The sequence below is a fragment of the Anser anser genome (assembly GCF_964211835.1).
Source record: "Anser anser genome assembly, chromosome: 6".
NCBI lineage: Eukaryota > Metazoa > Chordata > Aves > Anseriformes > Anatidae > Anser > Anser anser.
The window spans coordinates 15,955,809-15,974,399 of NC_139726.1; the positions used below are offsets into that span (position 1 = coordinate 15,955,809).

The 18,591-nt window shown below is 46.0% G+C and overlaps 1 protein-coding gene across 25 annotated transcripts in view; it reads left to right on the top strand.

Moving 5' to 3' along the window:
* The first annotated feature begins 1,789 nt into the window (after positions 1–1,789).
* KALRN (kalirin RhoGEF kinase) overlaps positions 1,790–18,591 on the top strand; it is a 502,153-nt gene continuing 485,351 nt past the window's right edge. For 7 of the 25 annotated variants that reach the window (XR_014586050.1, XM_083841873.1, XM_083841898.1 and 4 more), the window contains exon 1: positions 4,096–4,452. Coding sequence is in view for 20 of the 25 variants with exons in the window: in XM_083841873.1 (XP_083697999.1) it covers positions 4,380–4,452 (73 nt within the window). In the remaining 5 variants the exon portion in view is untranslated. Of the gene's footprint in view, positions 1,808–2,191; positions 2,327–2,371; positions 3,022–3,737; positions 4,013–4,088; positions 4,453–18,591 lie in introns of those variants that run through there. The other 18 variants (XR_014586048.1, XR_014586049.1, XM_083841887.1 and 15 more) reach the window with 11 other exon arrangements.

Sequence of the window (18,591 nt, forward strand, 5' to 3'; positions counted from 1 at the left end):
ACTTCCACCCCCTGCACTCAGCCCAGTGTAAGAGCACCGTAATTTCAACTCTAATACCTAGGCATGGGTCTGAACAGGTCTCTGGGTGTGAGAAATTTTTCTCACATACCCCAGAATGTAACTGCAAATAACTTATTAATGAGGCAGCCCTAGGTGCTTTTAAGACTTAGGTTTTCCTGCTCTGCTGTTGAGGCTTTCTCTTTGATCCTACCCATTAACACTTTGCATTTAGATGGTGCTGTGACACCGACAGGAAGGGACTTTCTGCACAAGTAACGGTCTCTGCAGCACCTTGCAGACTTCAGCTGTTGGCTGAGCCTGGCAGGATGGGTTTTCTCTCCGTCCCGTTTTGAATAAGGAGCCTTGGCATGGGTCCTGGGTGTTGCAGCAATTGACTCCTGATCCCTCCTGTGGGACACCCACATTGCGTGTGTTTCCTCTGAGTGCTGCATTGTTTCCAGCACTGCAACTGCCCCACAGCCTTCAAATACACTTATCCTATCTTGGATCTGCCGTCTTGGTAAAACAAAATTTATTGATTAGTTGTTCAAATACTTTCCCCTCCTCCCATCCTATAGTTCACAGGCTTGTGAGATCGAGCTAAAATATGTTTTGTCCCTGATGCCATCTATTGCTGTCCTGTTGGAAAACTTGACTGTAGTAGAGGACTTAAGTCAAAAGCCTGTGAGACAGTTTCTGCTACTTGAGCAGCTTCAAGGCTCACACAAATAAGAACATTTGTACCCACCTAAACTAGTTTTTTTGTTATGAATTGAAATATTTGCCAAGTAGAGCCATGCGAAAAGTTAACACAGTGTCTGTCAATGAGACTGGTGCATTTTGGCTTATGTAATTCTGCAGGTGGTTTTGTTTGTTTGTTTTGTTTTATTTGGTGTTTTGTATTGCAAAGAACTTGGAGGTACCTTCAGTGTTATAACAAAAAGGTGACTTACAGATTGCAGAAAGTATTTTATTCCATATTTAACAGCTCTTCTTTGAATGATACAAATCATGAACTTGTTGCTGAGAATTGAACTGAAGTCATGGTGGCTCCAAGTGGTTGAGGATACTTTACAGTGACAGCCCTGCTTGTATCACAGTGGTAATGAAAATAGCAGCTCACAACGTCTGGGGTTGCACTGGACCTTACTGATGTGTATTCTCCCCATCCTGCATATCCATGCTGTGTGCAAAACGTGTCAGCAGCACTGGTGCTTCAATGATAATATCATGAAAACAGTGAAGATGTTGTGCGGGGCTTTCCTGGCCGGTGGAGCTGCAAGCTCAGGAGTGCTGCACCTAGCCCGGCAGAGGTGGCAACAGAAATACACAGCTAGGTCTTGATGTACTTGAATGAAACTAGATTTAAAAAAAAAAAAAAAAAGGAACAACAACCCTTTATTCTTTAAAAAGTAGGAAATCCCATTTGTTTCAAAGCATGAGAAAGACCTAGGACCATTCTTGTTCTAATGAAGTTGCCCTATGAAGAAAAAAAAATAGCTGTTTGCAGAAACTATCTGTATTTTATATGGTTAAATCTAAGTGCCTTAACTGGTTTAATATTAACAGAAATCAGTATAGTTATCAGCGTGGCAGGTGAGTTAAATGAACTGCCCTCCATCTCTCAGCATTTTCTAAAGTGGTTGCAGGTTATGCAGACAAGGGCATTTTCTGTTGCCTATGTGACTTCTACAATCAATGGTATAGGCCACACCTGCAGGGTTCATAATGAAAAGGGAATATAAATTTCTGTCACTGACATCATTAATTCTCCTTGCTGAATAATGCAAAACCTTCCTTGCTATAGGTAACTCCTGCCTAGCTTCTAAGGATGCTCCTGGAGAAGGAACGCTTTGACTCGGAAACCCACTAGACTGTACAAAATCCCAAGTGGACTCTAAGTGCTTCACTGGGAAGTTCCTGTCTTCCCAGCTACCAAAGCTTTAGCTCATGCTTGCACATCAGGCTGCATGTGAGAGTCTGGGGGGCAGAAAGGGCTAAGGAGTGAAGCAGGGCTGTGTGTAATGAATATTCAGAGATGAAATCTCAAGGCAGGATTTGAAATGGTGCAGCTTGCTTAGGCCTTGAAGAGTGAAGGCTTTTCTGCCTTGTGGTGTGGAAAAGGGATGAGTGGTTGCTGAAGAAGGCTGGTGCTTGGAAGACTGATTGTGCTCAGGTGTTTGTGGTGTGTTAATGCCCTGCTGCTGGAGTTTGAGCCAGTCCTGGTGTGCTGATGGCCCTAAGGAGGCAGCACAGAGGTCTGCACCTAGCCTTGTTTTCTGCAGATAGTTGTGAAATGACCCTTTTTATCCCTAAGCATAAAAAGGTAAATGGCTATACTTAAACACAGCTGGGGTGAGGCTTGGGAAACAGGCAGTAGATCAGAAGGGAGAGAATAAAGCAACTAGAGGGAAACTAAATGCTAGATCTCTATAGGATGCTTGTTTATATTTCTGCCATCCCCAGGCCTGATGTATGGTTTGCTTCTCAATTCTGTTTCAGTTCCAGTAGTAAACAGTAAGGTTGGAGAAGATATGACTGAGATGCATCTGCTCAGCTTGCCTGCTCAATGCTGTTCTGATACCTCAGCTTCTTCAGGGAAAGATTCAGCCCTCTTATCAAGTACAATATACCCAGTCTGTGGGTGTGAATCCAACTCCAGCCTTCCCCTACCCTCTATTGGGAAGAGAGCTGATGGAGGAAATCTATTTTCCTGTGTTGTCTGAAATACTCAGCGGTAGAACAGAAAAGGCTCTGCTGGCCTCAGCTGCTAACCTGCCCGACAGATTGAGATCTGATCCAGACAGTGTCGCTTACAACCAATTGGTTCTGAGATTTCTGCTACCTGGAGTATTTTCTCTCCTGAGACGCACTAGACTGGTGCTGAGCTCTTCTGAAGTGCCCCTGCGAGTCCCTCTGCGGTGACCTGGAGACATTTTGTCTGTGTCCTCTCCAGCACACTTCCTCCTGTGCACCTCAAGAGTCCCTCAAACGTCCGAGTTCTTCAGTGGCAAAGGAACGGTGAGTGGGCATCATCCCTACAGGGACACGGGGGCACACGGGTATTCTGGGGGCACAGGGACCTGCTGGCTGAGACCTTCCGTTCTAAGAGTGGAAGATGCTTTTCTGTAACAGGGCTGGGTTATCCAAGGGTGATCCAGCAAGAGGGGTGGCTGCTCCAACAGTTGCTTCCCCTTTCCCAGGGCAGAGGTAACAAAAAGATGAGCAACCAAGGTGTGAGAGCAGCCCTGTTTTACAGTGGGGCTCTGCCTAGGTGCCTTAAACAATGTTTCTCCTTAAGCAGGCTGCTAGTCGTAGGGCTGTTACGTGATTACAGAGGAATGAGGAGCTGGTGAGACTTCAAATAGGTGAACAGGAGAAGAAAGGAAAGTGCCCAAATGGCAAATATCTGCCTTTTTGTCTATCTCTGCCTGTCTGTGCTTGAAATCTTGATAGCTGGGCTTAGGGAATAGTATTTAACACAGCTGCTAGAGTACAAACAAGCATTCCTCACGGTGCTCCTTTGGGGACAACAATTATTGTCCCAAATCACAAATACTGCAGCTAGAGCAGAGAAATAAAATCATTTAAATAGCTGCATCAGCAGCTGAGCTGGGACCAGGACCTCGGCTTTTCCAACTCCTTTTTGCCTCTCCACCCCTGGGACCGTAAGGGGTAAGCCATGAAGGCGTACCTGCAGCAACACGCAGCTGCACTGAGCCTTTCCAAAACCCATGAACAGCAACCAAGGAAGGAAAAAAAAAAAAAAAAAGGTGTGGGGGTGTGTTTCCTTTCAACCACAGGAGCTATTGCTCTCGATTCCCCGACCACCTGCCCAGCTGACAGCCCAGCACCGCGGCTGCTCGCCCGGGGGGCGGAATGGCAGCGGCGCAAGCTGGCGATGCGCACCAGTAGGGCTGCCGAGCAGCCGGGGGAGGACACCCAGCACCAGCCCCCAGCCGGGGCTGCCCGGGGGACGCCGCAGGCTCGGGAGGTGCCGGTAGGGGAAGCGGTGGGTGCCGTGCCGAGCCGTGCCGGGTTATCAGCGCGGAGAGGGGCAGGTCGGAACAATAGCGGGCGGAGGGAGGGACGGAGGGAGAGAGGGGGGCGGCGGCGGCGGGGACTCACTCGGCGGGGACTCAGCACCCCGCCCCGGGCAGCCCAGCCCAGCCCCGGGGCAGCCGCCCCGCAGGCACCGCGGCTGGGATGAGCCGGGCGGCGCTCGGCTGGGCTCGCTGCTAAACGCGCCTCCATCCCTCTTCTCCTCCCTCCTCTCCTCCCTCCCTCTTTTTTTCCTCTCTCTCTCCCGGCTCTCCTCCTCCTCCCTAACTCACTGGATATTACCAGCCGCCGGGCTCGCCGCCTCGTCTCCCCCAGCCATGAATCCCAGCGAAGGGGCGGCGGAGGAAGGCGCTGTCCCCGACTCCGAGGTGGATGCTTTCTTCCGAACAGGTAAGGGGAGCCGAGGGGACGGGGAAGGGGCTGGGGCACCGCCGGGCCCTGCCTGGGATGCGGGGCTGGCGGCGGCAGCGCGGGCACCGCCGGCAGCGGAGCCGAGGGAAGGGAGAGGAGAAGCGGGGGGAGAGCCGGGGGTCCCCGCCTGCCTCCTGGCTTTGTCCCCCGCAGCCCCCTGGGCTCGCTTCCCCGGCTCCCCCCCTCCATGTCCCCGGGAAGATGCTGCCGCGGAGCCGCCGCACGGGGCTGCCCTCCCACCGCCGGCCACGTCGGGAGGGGACCGGCCGGGCCCCCGCCCCCGGCAGCCCCCAAAACCCTACAGGGATGCTCGGTGTGTCCCCCACTAATCCCTTCCCGGGGGACCCTGCGGGTCGCGGAGCCGGCTGTCCGCCCTATGCCCTGCCCTGCCCGGGCTGCGAGGGTCGCCGGGCTCCGACGGAGTGGGGGCTTCATTAATCGCTCCTTCGTTAATTAAATTCTGCGGGCAGCAGGGACGTGCTGGGGCTCCCCCTGCGCCACCCGCCCGGGAGGTGCTGTTCCCTGGGGGCCCTCGGCTTTGCACAGGCTCAGCATCTCAGCTGAAACTACTTGTGGTCCCTCCTCCCTCGACGGAATCAGAGTCTCAAGAAAGTATTACGGGCTTCTTGGTAGATATTTAATTAAAAATTGTAAAGGATTAAATGCCTGTTTCATAAGGGGATTGACCCTTTTGGGCTGGGATTGCCACTTATTGCCACAGCTGTTTGTCAAGACTTTGCTTTTCAGCTGTCTTCCTCCTTCTACCTGCTCATTAGCTATACAGAGTGCTTTGAGCTCTGGTTACAAAAAAACAACTATGTAATCACCAAAACTTTAAGCAGTTAAATCCTGAAGGCTGCAGCGGTTCCCTGCCATGGTAGACTGCACCCCATTTATGTGAAAACCCTTTGATCTAGAGGATAACTATAATAAGGTCTGGCTGTGTGTATCTTGTGATCCACAAGCCATTAAGGCATAGGATATTTGCCTGTTGATAGCTTACCAGGTTATAAGCTCATTTCCCAAGCCTCCTCAATATTAGCATTTGTAGGCAAATGAAGATTTGTTTAAAGAAGAGAAAAAAACACACACAAAACAGAAAATCACAACAATTTTCCTTTTAGAAACACATTACTAAAGGTTCTCCCCACCTTTTCTCCTCTCCCCTCCTTCCTCCAAAACTAAATCATTTCCCTGTGGCACTGCCTTCTCAGCGTAAGCACATTAGCAGAATTGAATCTGGAGAGAGTCAAGTCTGTCTAGCTTTTATGAAAAAAAAAATCTTAAATGAGGAAAAAGCATAGAGAATCTCTATATGCTTCTTCTACTCTGTCTTCTTCCCTGGCAATTTCACCTGTAGAACCAGAAATACGCTGCTGCCTGCTTCAGCCTCCCAACACTTCTGCTCCCCGAGGAAAAAAAATCACAGAAATGTAGGCTTGGAAGGGATGCTCAGGCCACAGCTGTGTGCTGAAGCATGTGTACACACACAGGCCGTCCCTGTTGGTTGGCTTGTCTGCCTTGAAAAGCTTCATCAAAGGAGATCACAAAATTCTTGTTTCTGCACTGTTAATGTAGTGTTTTGCATCCAAAAAGATGACATGGAAAAATATTAGTAATTCATGTTGATTGCCAGCCATTATAATGACCAGGCGACATCACTGAGGAATGGGGAGAAAGCAAATGATAGCAGGCATGACTCACGTGAAATTGCAATGTTGGTTTTCTGCAATGTTTGCGTGCTGCTTGCTTCTTGGGGCTGTGACTGTCTGAAGCTGGTGCTGGTCTCACTGGACGGCAGAGAGACCAGCACATGTGAGGCTCTGGGGTTTCTCTTGCTCCTCTTCTCCCCCATCAGTTGCAATCTTGCCCGAGTGAGGGCTGTGAGATGGGGTCTGGTTTGTAATAGCTGTGGAGACCTGCATAGGCTTAGCGTTCCTTTTCTCTTGGTATTAGCTTTTTGCTTTTATTTCTCCTGTCCTGACTTGTATTCCGGATTTGTAAAGCCATAAAGCCATAACCATTGTGGCTTTCATGCTCTTGAATGGTCACAAACAAAAAAAAAAGAAAAAAAGAAAAAAAAAAGAATCCGTGTGGCTTAAAGATTAGTTGCTCCAATAGAATAAGCATACACCAGGCTTCCTAAACCCATCCTGAATTCACAGCTACTGCATGGAAAAGCACGAACTCATTATTCTCAGTGAAAAAATGGAGTCCAAACAACTAATATCTCACTCGGAGGCTTTTAGCAAGCAGACGGGCTCTGCACTGAGCCGGGAGGATCGATAGGCTGCTCCCTGGTACCAGCAGAGGAGGCTGATGCTGGGAATGGCGCCGCGCACGGAGCAGCTCCGCCGGCAGCACCCAAACACTGGACGTAGCGGTCCCTTCTCAGCGAGAACAGCCGAGATAGCAGGTCTCTGAGCTGGACCTGGGAAGTAAAACCAAGGGAATTAACACAAGGTAATAAAGGAGGGCCTGTTCTGGAGCGTATGTGGATGAGAACTAGGAAGGACTTTTCAGAAAAGAGTGGATTTAACACCTGTGTGGTTGGTGCTGGAATTCATCCCTGGAGGCACGCAGGGTAGGGACTATTCTAGTTTTCACCATCAGATGTGTGCAGAGTAATTCTGTCTTTTAGAGAATCATTCACATGTAATTGGGATAAAAATCACCATGCAGAGGGACTCTAAGGGCAGAAATGACCATTGCAATCTCCAGCTCAGATTTCTGGGATAACAGGCTGCTGAATCAAGGCAGTAATTTCTGCAGAGTCTATCACTCCTGTTTGAGCTTATATTTGAGTGAGAAACCAAATTTGTGCCTAGGTCTACCTTATTAATTTCCTCATGTCTATTTCAGTGACAGATAATAAAATACAAGCAAGTTCTGTAGAGCTCTTAGTGGTCTCTATTAAAAGTGCACTGAGACTTTCATATTACATGGAACCATAGCCAAATACCTGTTGTTTGAAACATAAAATGAGTCTCTTTGTAAAGTGTACAACCGACAGATCTCCCTCAGATATAGGCACGGAGGGAAAGCTTTGTCTTTGTGCCTAAGTTGCAGGAATTTCTGCAGTGTGTTTTGGAAGCAGAGGTAAAACATGAGAAAATCCTTTACCAAAATATTAAATATTTATAGAGGTCATTGACAGAACAGTTTAGCAAGCTACTGATTACTGGGAAGGTTAATCATCAATATTTCTTATCCACTAGTGGTACAGTTTTCTAAATTATTTTTCTGGCACTTAACATTGATTATATCTGATATGAAGATGCCGAATTTGTCAGAGATAATTCCTGTGGGTGAGTTGAAAATTGATATTTTTCCATCTCCTTTGACTACGATGAATTATTCTGTTTGCTTTCAGCTCTCCACCAGCTGCTTAGACTTTCAGCATTGTTCATTTGTGCACAAGTGACTGGCAGCTCCGCTACTAAATAACTTTAAAATGATTGGCAGTGGCCAGGCTGTTTGATCAATAGATGTGCTTGAAATGATGTCTACAGAGAAGTGCTCCTTGAGGTTGATGGAATCAAGTGTCTCCTCGTAGAGCGGATAAATTGATTCAATCTAGTTGTCACAGGGAGTGAGGTGTTTGCATGATGCGTGACTTCCTCACCTTGAGACTTCATAATTTATAAGGTCCGGTCCAGTAATGCATGCTGATAAAGGAGGCTCTGCTGTAGGAAAGGCTGTCAGGTTGTACAGACCACGTGGAAAGCTCCCATGCTCTTGATGGTGATGCTGTTAATTAAAATCCGTACTGCTCTCTGGGGGCTTTGACCTCTGACCCTGTCAGGAATATGAGGTTTGTTCCTTTCTTTCCTTATTATCTAATGTAGGTGTTTTTTCATGTGACTGATGTGGGGGAGAAAGCTGGTTATGTCACTCCATGCGAGGACCCAGATGCTCCCAAGTCCCTGTCACCGCATAGCCCAGTGCATGGGGTGGGCCATATGGATCTGCCCTGCTCTTCCCTGGCACCCTCAGAGGGAGCTCTGCTGGTCTGGGAACTGGCATGGAGACATGGCAAAGGACACTCCAGTGGATCCAGAGATCTTGGCAGGAGTGACTGTCATCTTACCCCTCTGGCCCTGCTCAGAAATGAGGCAGAACCTACTGATTTGTGGGGTCTGGTGACAGAAGGGGAAGGATCTCTGTTGTCTGGTCCTGGAAAGGAGTAATTTAAATTAGTGATTTAGTTCAGAAAAGGTGTTTAGAGGAACATTTCTTTCCCAATTCCTTCCTTCTTCGTCACTCGGAAGTATGAAGAGGGCAACAGGGGGTGACACCTGATGGTCATTTATGATGTGAGACACCTGATGGTTGTTAATAACGTGCTTCTGCTGGATGAGATTGCATTGTGTTACAGGCCAGTAGGAAGGTATTTGTTCTATCTGTTATCAATCAAATCAACAGGAATAGAGTTACTTCCAGAGGCAAAGGCTTGTTGCACCTAGTTTCTGGTCAGAGCTGATAGGTACTGAAGTCACAATCCTTGTTTTCCAAAACGGGGTGAAGTAGGGCAAGTAAGATCATGGTGCAGACACCAGTGAAGTTCACAGGTGATGTGATGAGGGTTCATACAATACCTGTGATGTTACTGAAGGGGTGGGGAAAGCTCATTGCCTTCACTGGGTTTGGGGGCAAGGATCCCAAAGAAGGAAAGTGCTACCTCAAAGTCTTTCCAACAAAGACGAGCCCCACACAACTCTCCTAGTGCTCATGGAGACCATTTTGCATCCAGCATAGGTGGCCGCTTGTGTTTTGGGGTGATGGGCTCCGTGGATACAAGCAAGCATCCCACTGGGCCGTGAAAATATAACTACTGCTCTTCCCCCAAACCCCCTGTATTGTGTCAAGTCCCATAATAAGGTGCTAGAGAAACACGGGGGCTTAGAAATGGGAGCAACTTTGTTTTTTTGCAGGTTCATGCCCACTCCAAGCACACCCCCCTCTATGTTTAGAGGCCCTTGGGGAATCCTCTGGCTGGGCAGGTGTTCTGGACCCCTTGAAGATTTAGGATGAAGTATTTTGTTGTTTCAGCTGCTGTGACCTTACAGTCCCTAGGAAGTTTGATTATGGACATATAGCAGCTTTATAGCTCCGTGGCGACCTGTACCATACAGTACCCAGTGGTATTTGTAAGTACTTCATAGTTGCATCAAAGAAAATACTTATGGAGTATTAGACCTTATAAACCCATAGCGCTGTGCGTTTTATGGCTGGAACTTAAAGTAAGTCATGAAACAACTTAGAGGTATTTATGCTTTTGTTTGATTTGGATTGGTGTCCTGCTTTTAATATTTCTTTGGATAAACAACTCCCGTTTTACAGGCTTTTATGGCACACATGCCCTGCGTTTAACTAAAGGGACTCTGCCATTTGGGGAATTTTGCCTAGCCACTCTGGCAAGAATAACAGAGAATATTATGATATACGTGTTGCAAAAGCAAGCTGGATACAAAAAGAGAAGGCAAACAGAGAAGTCAAATATGATTGTCTGAATAGAGAGCCCTAGGATGCAGAGAGCAGTAAAACAAAGAAGTCATAATATTGTGAATTTTTTTCCCCACTTGGTTCTGGGACAGACTGTGTTACTGTCACACAGATCCAGAAGACTTCCGAGGAATTGTTTGGGAATTTTCACTGATGTAACCAAAACCAGCACTTGGTCCTGGCTCTGCAACAGCAGCCATAAATCTAGGTTCAAGTCAGTCACCTGTGCAAGATGCGGATTTCAGCATGTTGAAATAAGGTTTCATGTGTTGCAGGCTAAGGATGGAGTGATATTTCAGCAAAATATTTATGTTTTTTTGTGTTGTGTTTCATGTCTGTTTCAGAATGAGCCTAGTGTTTGAAACTCAGGACAAGGACTTTTCTCTGTTTTAAGTCATTGCAAAAGTTATGCATGTGACTGCTGGAATAACATCATTTTCAGTCACTTTTCATTTATTTTGTTTTGCACAATACAGTTGAAGTTGGAAATGGTATATTCAAATTACATATGTTCAGTGCTGGAGTGGGAAATAGCAGGTAAGACAAAGATTGAAGTTTAAATAATTCCTGTTTCCTAATCAGGGGCTTAGGAGATATTTAAAAGTGGAAACAGAACTATAAAAATCCATTTGTATTCGCTCGCTTTCATTAACTAGTGCCTAGAATAAATTGTGTCTTATTGGGGTTCTTTCTCCCTAAACAACATGTGTGGTTTTGCTACTAAACCCTGCCTTCTGTTTCTTCAAAAATGACACAGTATAATGGCTGGGAACATATAGGTACATAGGCCTAATTTGTCACACTCCCACTTCAAGGCAACAAATTGCCTTTAAAGCTAAAAATGAAATTCCCTTTTTGTAACCTTAATTATCTGAACCAGCATTTCAGTCTCACTGATGGAACAAAACTACCATAATTAGGCAGACTTTAGTTTTTAGTGTAAGGTCACATCATGCTTTGCTGAGAATAATAAGAGGAAATGATCTTCAATTTAACATCTCGGTGACTGGCAGACCAGCTGCTCTGGTCATTTCTGTTAGTGAAGTGGCCTTGGGAAAAAGGGTGAGTGAGTGCTGTTTGTGAGAGAAATTAAATTAACCTCATGGCGTAATTGGTACCCATGCAGAGACTTAGTGGAGTTTTCAGTTTTTTTAAACCCTTTTGTATGTGTGTGCAATAAGCTGTGCTGAAGAGGCAGAAGATAAGGCATATCTTGAAAATAAAAATTGATAAAAGGGAAGATTTCCCTCTCGGAAGTTGCTCTCCGCTGGGGATGGTGAGCCTGCCTTGGCAAGGAGAGCGCTGGGAAAAGCAGCAGAGGCGGTACGTCCCGGTGCAGCCGCGATATGAAGGTGGAGGTTGGCCCAGGCTGGTTCATTACCAGAAATTAGAATAGATGCTGCAAAGAGAGCTTTGTGAAGGTTCCCCGCTAATACCGACACTGCTGCGTGGTTCGTGACTCCCGGGGTGTACCCTGGTGCTCCTGCTGTTGTAATCGCAACTGGCAGCCTAGGCCGGAGCAGCATTGTCAGCTGGAAACAATAGTGTCTGATTCTTGTTTGTCAGCTGGGACAATAGCCCCGCTGATGGGCTGCGGTAGAGGAGAGCCGGCCCCCTTTGTATGGCAGTGCAGGCATGGCAGATGGCTAATTGGACATGATAAACCATGGGGGCAATGGGGAAGAAAAAGGAGATCTGCAGGGATTATCGGCTTGTGTCTCCCATGTTTAAAAAATATAAACAAAGAGAAGTATTTTAAATATGCTTTTCATCAGCTCTACTTTATTTTTTTTTGCCATGAATATATCATTCAAGACCCACTAACTAAACTCCTTTTCCTAGCTAATGTGAGGCGTGCTTTATTAGCTGGGAGCAAATCACATTACTGGATGGGAAGGTGGGCAAACACACGGCCCCCAGAGACGCTGGCATGGCACTTAGGAAAATTAGCAGTGCGTATTTTTCACCGGTCTTCTAAGTGAATGTCAAACTGTTGTGCCAAACAGCGTCCAAGCTGAAAACAAAGAGCTTCGTGGTAGTGCTTTTTGGGAGTGGAAAGTTCAGCTCTCCTGTAGCTTGCCTGGGTGCCAATAGACAACCATCAGTTTTGCACCATTGAAAAGTTAAGATGATTAATGAGGGCATAATTTATGTATTTAACTGTCTTTTATTAGACTTACTAGAGAATATACTATAAAGCCAGGTCCTGAGGCCTTTATTCAGACAAACTTTTGCTTATTTAAAACAGCTTTATAAAAAATAGAATGAAAACTTTGAGGTATGTGTCAACCCCAGGTAGTTTTCGAGTTAAATGTCCTTTTGGCATCAGGTCTGCAGGGGCTCTGGGCTGCAGACTGTGAGCTCAAGGCTCATGCCCACAGCCTGGTAGCAGCAGTCCATCCCTTTGGACGTATTGTAATTCTGGTTTGCTCACCCCTCATTTAATGGTGAGATGAAAAGCACACCCCTGCTGATATTTGTTAATTTTTTCACTGTTCTTGAAGATGGTTTAAGAAGTAAAGCTGTAGTGGGGTCATTGCACTGGTGGCTGCTGCAGCGACCCACAGTCCTCACTGGCTTTAACACCCAGCTTTGTAAAATGGTATCAAGTGCCTAGGATATTTTACTATTTTAGTGCGTCTCGTAATACTAATGTTATGGCATATAACAGATACATTCAAATTGCAGTAAAAATAAATCTGCAAGAGGTTAAAAATAATAGCTAACAAGAAATATGCAGTACTCTGGTAGCAGATTTACTTTCTGTGGAGATGTCTGGACTGTGTTTCTCGTGCACTGTTTACTACTGTCTTTTCCCACAGGACAGGTTTAGTGGAAATTCCAGATGAGAAGTTTCATGGGTTGCTGCTGGTTTCGGCAGGTCCCAGTACTCTACCTGTCAGTCTGTGCAGGCCTTGAAGCCGTAGGTGCAGGAGGCCATTTGAAGTGAGTGGATGTAGGGCTGATCTCTTACAGGCCCGACAATGTTGCTGTTATTATGATGGCTCTCTACCGGCGTTTATTTCTCTAATTGTCTCTGTCGCTGATTAGTTCCTTCTGAAGCAAATGCTGCACGAACGCTGAACAAAAAGATGGTCCCTGCCACGAAGTGTTTACGATAAAAGCAGTTGAGTGGATTGTGAATTCATTTAACTAAAGACTTGTCTTTCGCTTTTCTCTGCTTCTGAGCAGAGGACGAGCCAGTGGTGTTTCTGGGGGCTGACACTGCATGTGGAGCAGAGGGAATGGCTGAGCGATGCAAAAATAAGGGGGGGAGAAACGAGAAAACTGTAGGGAAACCTGAAAATGTGGGGGAAAGCAACAAAGTTATCAGGATACTTCAGAGCTGGAAGGCCCTTTGCTGGGAAAGCGATCGCAGCCTGCATCCTTCGTGGAAGGGAAGTGAGTGATGTCAGCGTGGGGAAGGTCAGAAGCCAAAGGAAATCGCAGAAATGAGACAATAAGAGGTTTGATTACCTTTGGCTTTCCATCCTGAAAACTACAATTCTAGGTTTTCTCACATGTACGATGAAAATATCAGCAGGCTTTGGCTGGGTACATAGTTAAAGGACGGAACAGGCCATGCCTATGCACGTGCCATGCGCAGAAAGAGGAAGGTGGCCATGCAAAGCACAGGAAAAACAGCAAGATTTTCTCCACCAGGAGATGCCTCTCACCATCTATGACCATTATTATCACACTGCAGTCTTTTAATGGTGACTGTACCAAATGCCTGTCTTGCTTTGATGCTGGAGAAATAAGACATTTGCCTCTGAAGCAAAGACATAGAGCCAAAATCCTTGGGTGTTCTCCTTCACGTTTAATGTCTCGTGTTCATAGAAACATGGCCTGAAGAGGCAGCCTCCTTGGATCTGACTGCCACTGTGTTCGCAGCCGTTTAACTTTCCTGCTCTGCTTTTCTGTGCTGAAGCAGGGAGTTCAGGAGTGATGCTAATAGAGTCAGTCTGAAGCATTCAGATAAATTTAGTCCAAAGGAGCCAGTCAGGCCTGCCGGGTAAATAGTAATGATCTTGTGAGCTTCCAGGACTGAGATCTATGGTGCATGGTTCTCTGGTTAGCAGCTTGCTCCAATTCAACTCAATCCTGCTGGAAAATTAGCCGGGGTGTTAAATGGGTCAGCTATCTGTTACAGGTTCCTGATGGTCTGTTATCTCTGCTTCTTCAGGTTATTCTTCAATTTCCTAATGAGGTGGTCTTTAATTATTAGGGGCCAGGAGAAAGTTGCTAACACTGGCTTGGTTTAAACCACCTCAGGTGCTAAATCTGAGCAGAGGGAAAAGCTGGTTGGTTAGATGAGTTAAGATCGATTAAAACGTTTTTGTGTGGTAATGAGAATTTGTAAAAATGGTGCTTCTCAGGATGTGAGTCCTTATCATGGGAAAAGATTTAAACAACAACAACAGAAAAATGCTGCTTGTCTACATCACTGAGTTGGGCAGCTCAGACCTGGTTGCTGTGCCTGGGGTAGATCTCAGCACTTGGTCCAACTTTGGCTCCATTGCATTTTTTTTTACCTGAGGCTTATGGTGGTCACATGCAGTAGTTCAGAACCAACAGCACAGCAGCTGTGCCTCACACAGGTGGTCAAATGGCAGCTTTCTGCAGCTTCCACCTCAGAAGTCAAGCTGTGCTCGAGACGTGCAGGATGAACAGAAATTGCATTGCCTGGCTCAGTGCTCCTTGGTGTGGAGTGACAGTGGTAATTAGAAATAGCACACAGATTTAGTAAAGCATTTAAAAACACATGAATAGTTACAGTCTTTGTGTAGAATAGGGAAGTGTTACCAAGCTCACCAATGAAAGGGAGTTAATCAGACACAAAGCTGTAGTAAGTAGTTTTCTTGAGGTTATAATGGCTTTGTGCATGTTTTTTTTTTTTCCTCCTTAAAACCCACATTCTGGTCATGGAACACACCCTGCCAAAATGCTGTGTGGCTTTAACTTACATTGCCAGGACACGGACCAGGAAAAGCACACCAATCCCTTTTTACCTCAGGATTGTCAAAAGTCACGGCTAAAGTGACAGGTGAAATCAGACTGATGTGCAAACACTCGGCTCCTCTTAAACCACTCGGTACAGGCACCTATATATGGATGCTGGTGACCTACTTCAGACAGGTTGTACGGTTTGGCCTTACTCCTGGAAATGGGATTAATGCACCTTTCCTGCGTCTACACTAGCCAGTCAAATGGTTTTAAGATTTTCATTACGCTGACCCTATTTTTAAATATACGTAGGTCATATCCACATCTGGCTCAAAAAATGGCCCAGTGCCAGTGGCAGCAGAGGAGCTCCAGTAATTTACACAGGCAGAAATTCTGGCCCGTGTTCAGCTGACAGACTCTTGTGGGGATGGGGCCAAAGAGGACTGGTAGCAGAGTAAGGATATTTCTAATTTAATGTGTTAAGATATCCAGATGATTTTTCTCATCACCATGGTATCCAAATGCTCAAAAAAATGAGGCACTTGGGCTCTGGGTCCATTCTGCTCGCTGTTTGGTATGGTCCCCTGTGCCTTTTTTGTAATGAGCGTGCTGCTGTGAAAGTTACATCTATTAAATGCTAAATGTAAGAGAGATTTAATGACATGCTATTAAAAAGTTCCACCTACCTAAAAATGCTTTGCCTTCCAGCCCAGGTTTGGTAATATATTCCATATTTTACAGAGATCTCTTCATGGGGAGAATGCTGTCAGGAGCCATTCAAAACTCTGATCCTGCTCTTTTTTTTGGTCTTTTACAAGTGCCAGATCCCCTTTTGCTACAGATCCAACTGCTCCACCACGAGGTTTATGCTGTGGATGTCTCCCGTGGGTGCGTGAGTTACTTGGGGGCATGGGGAGGTACCTCCTCACTGGTTCCACACAGCATAGTTTAACAGAGCTGTAAACATAGTATATGATTTCCTTCCCTTGGTCTCATTTTTCCTCGTACTTCTTCCTCTTGGTGTATATATCTAGTGAATGTGAAAGCTGCATGTTGCTCCTCCAAATGGGGCCTTTCATTTCACGTGGCGTTGTCCAGGGTAGACCTGCGGCCTTCTGAGGAGAGCTGGACCGATTGCACTTACCACCTGTGTGTAACTGCTACATTCCCTGTGCACGGTGTGAATGAGAGAATTAGGAAGAGATGTGAATAAGCACTACTCCAAAGAGTCACTTTTGTGCTAACAAGAAATAAACTCTGAAGCTCCCTGGCAAAGGTTTTCCTTTGGGAAGGAGCAAACCTGATCTCTGGCTCTGTTTTCTCAGTGCCCCAAATCCAAATGAGCTTCTCTTGTTGAATTGAGCAGGAGCACTAGGGGGGCAATCTGTCATTCCTTTCCCTCTTTTCCCACTCCTGGGGTGCGCAGTGACCCCAATTTACACAGAATAGCTGGATTTTGAATGGACAGGAGAGAAACTTTATACAGATTAAGCTGAAAATCCTGAAACTAATAGGATAGTACAGAGGGCAGACTTGGTGTTCCTAACTAGCAGGCACATGAAGTACACACATGAAAAAAGCAGCACTAAGTTCTTTTTTTTTTTCTTTTATTATCTACTATGCAGCTATGTTAACAGCTGTAGCTAATGACTTCTAAAGGGATCTCCTCTCCTGGCTCCCTTTTTGCTTTTACAGTCTATGTATGTATTTTCCCTGGGAGGAGAACTGCCCCAGGAACTGAATTAAAGCTTCCCTAATTGTTATTTTTCCTTTTGGTGTACGGGCACCTTGCAAGTAGTGGCTCAGACAGCAGCCTGAAGCCCTTAGGTTTCCGAGGTAGCCAACTGTAGCAATCTATTTTTAAAAGGTTATTTTCATGAATTGGATTTTGTGACCTGATTTGAACTGGTCTTGGGCACACGCGTGTTATGCGGCCTCAGCCTGAGCCCACAGGAGCCTCGCTGCTGCCCATCTCCCCATTGCAATCCCAGCTGCTTTCTGAACATATCCTGCTCCAACTCTCGCTCTTTGCCTGGCCTGGCAGGGGTAACGTGCCAGCCACTTCTTGGGTAGCAATGAATTATTCTCTTCCTCCTCAGTGCTGCTTGTCCTGTGGCTTGATGGTGGAGGGAGTTGCAAAGCTTCGGCTGGGGAAAGCAAAACTGTTTGTAACAGTCCTGTTTCTTGGCTGTCCTGCTCCCCTTCAAGTGGTGGGAGGCTGGAGTTGTGGCTGTTTTCTTTTAAGAAATGCCATTACATTCTTGATTTTGGCTATCTGCAGAAAGTGACTTAAAAACCCTCCATGACTGCATAGTTACTTTATGTAAGTTTCATCCCTAATTTTGCCATTAACTTACAGATGTAGGTATTATGTAAAACCTTAAAGCATGAGTTACAAACACCCATGTTCCTCAGCTACACCAAACAAAGCTTGAAAAGCCTTGATCTGGAGAGCCACCAGATTTTGCATCATTTGTCCCTTATATCTAGCCTGGACACATCCCTGCTCAGTTTCTCTTTAACATCGGTGGTACAAGAGTTTTACAGCAGAACTCTGGTGGGCACTGGCCTGGGCTTGTACCTCATTTTATATTAGGCATTCAGCATGTAGGAGTGAATATAAACCTTGTATTCAGTCTCTTGAAACTGCCTCAATATTTCTATTGTGTAATTCTACACAGTATTTCCACTGTGCTGGAGTAACTTGAGTTTATTCTCCTTCTAGAAACAAATGGGAAAGCTGTAGTGCATTGTTTTGGATTAGGTCATATTGATGCTCAAGAAAGCTGTCTGTTTTCGTCGTACTTTTACACACAGAAAAGTAAATGAATAAGTTAATTTGGAAGCTTAAGGCTTGTCATGGAGGTGTTTATTATACAGGAGTCCTGCAGGAACTCTGCATATAGATGGGGTCTTTAGATGGGAAGCCTGCAGGGATGTGTAGGTGCTGATGGATCTCTTGTTTGCACACATCCATTTGAAACAAAGAGCCACTTAGGTTTGAAACTGCTCTTTCTTTGAAGTCAAAACTTGAGGTTCACAGTTTTGAAGCTGTTGGAGCAACTAAAGGACATCCCCAAACCACAAGCAATTTTTGGGAAGGAAGGCTGGATTCCTAATATCCTGTCTAGATAACTATATTATTTGGAATAATTATATTCTTCCATGTTGTTTGTGATAATTATATTCCTTTCTTGCTTTTGTGCATTTCTATTCTAAAATTATGCTTTCTAGTGGTGATGTCTGTGAACAGGTATTTGCTGAATTTGACTGTACAAATTGCTGCATTTTTATGTTGAGAGACAATTCATATCTGTGACTCTTCTATAGGGCTTCCGGGTGAAGACTCTATTCTTAGCACCTCCAGTGTCTTTGCATCACCTCTCTTGCTTTAGGCGAGGTAAAATGAGCACAGCCTCTGGCAGCTCTGTGTCAGGATCAGCACATACAAGTACCACGTCCAGGCACCCTGTCCTTCCCAGCCGCTGCCAAAGCAGTCCGGGAATACGTGGGCTTCCCCTGCGTCACGCCCAAGCCTGTACGTCTGGAGGAAACCTCCCTACATCTTCAGCTTTTCCTGTCCATTCGCATGTGGGTCCAGCATGTCGCAGCTCATTGTTTAAGATGGCAAAGTGTGTTGTGGTCCAGCGGCGTGAGGGGGGCCGT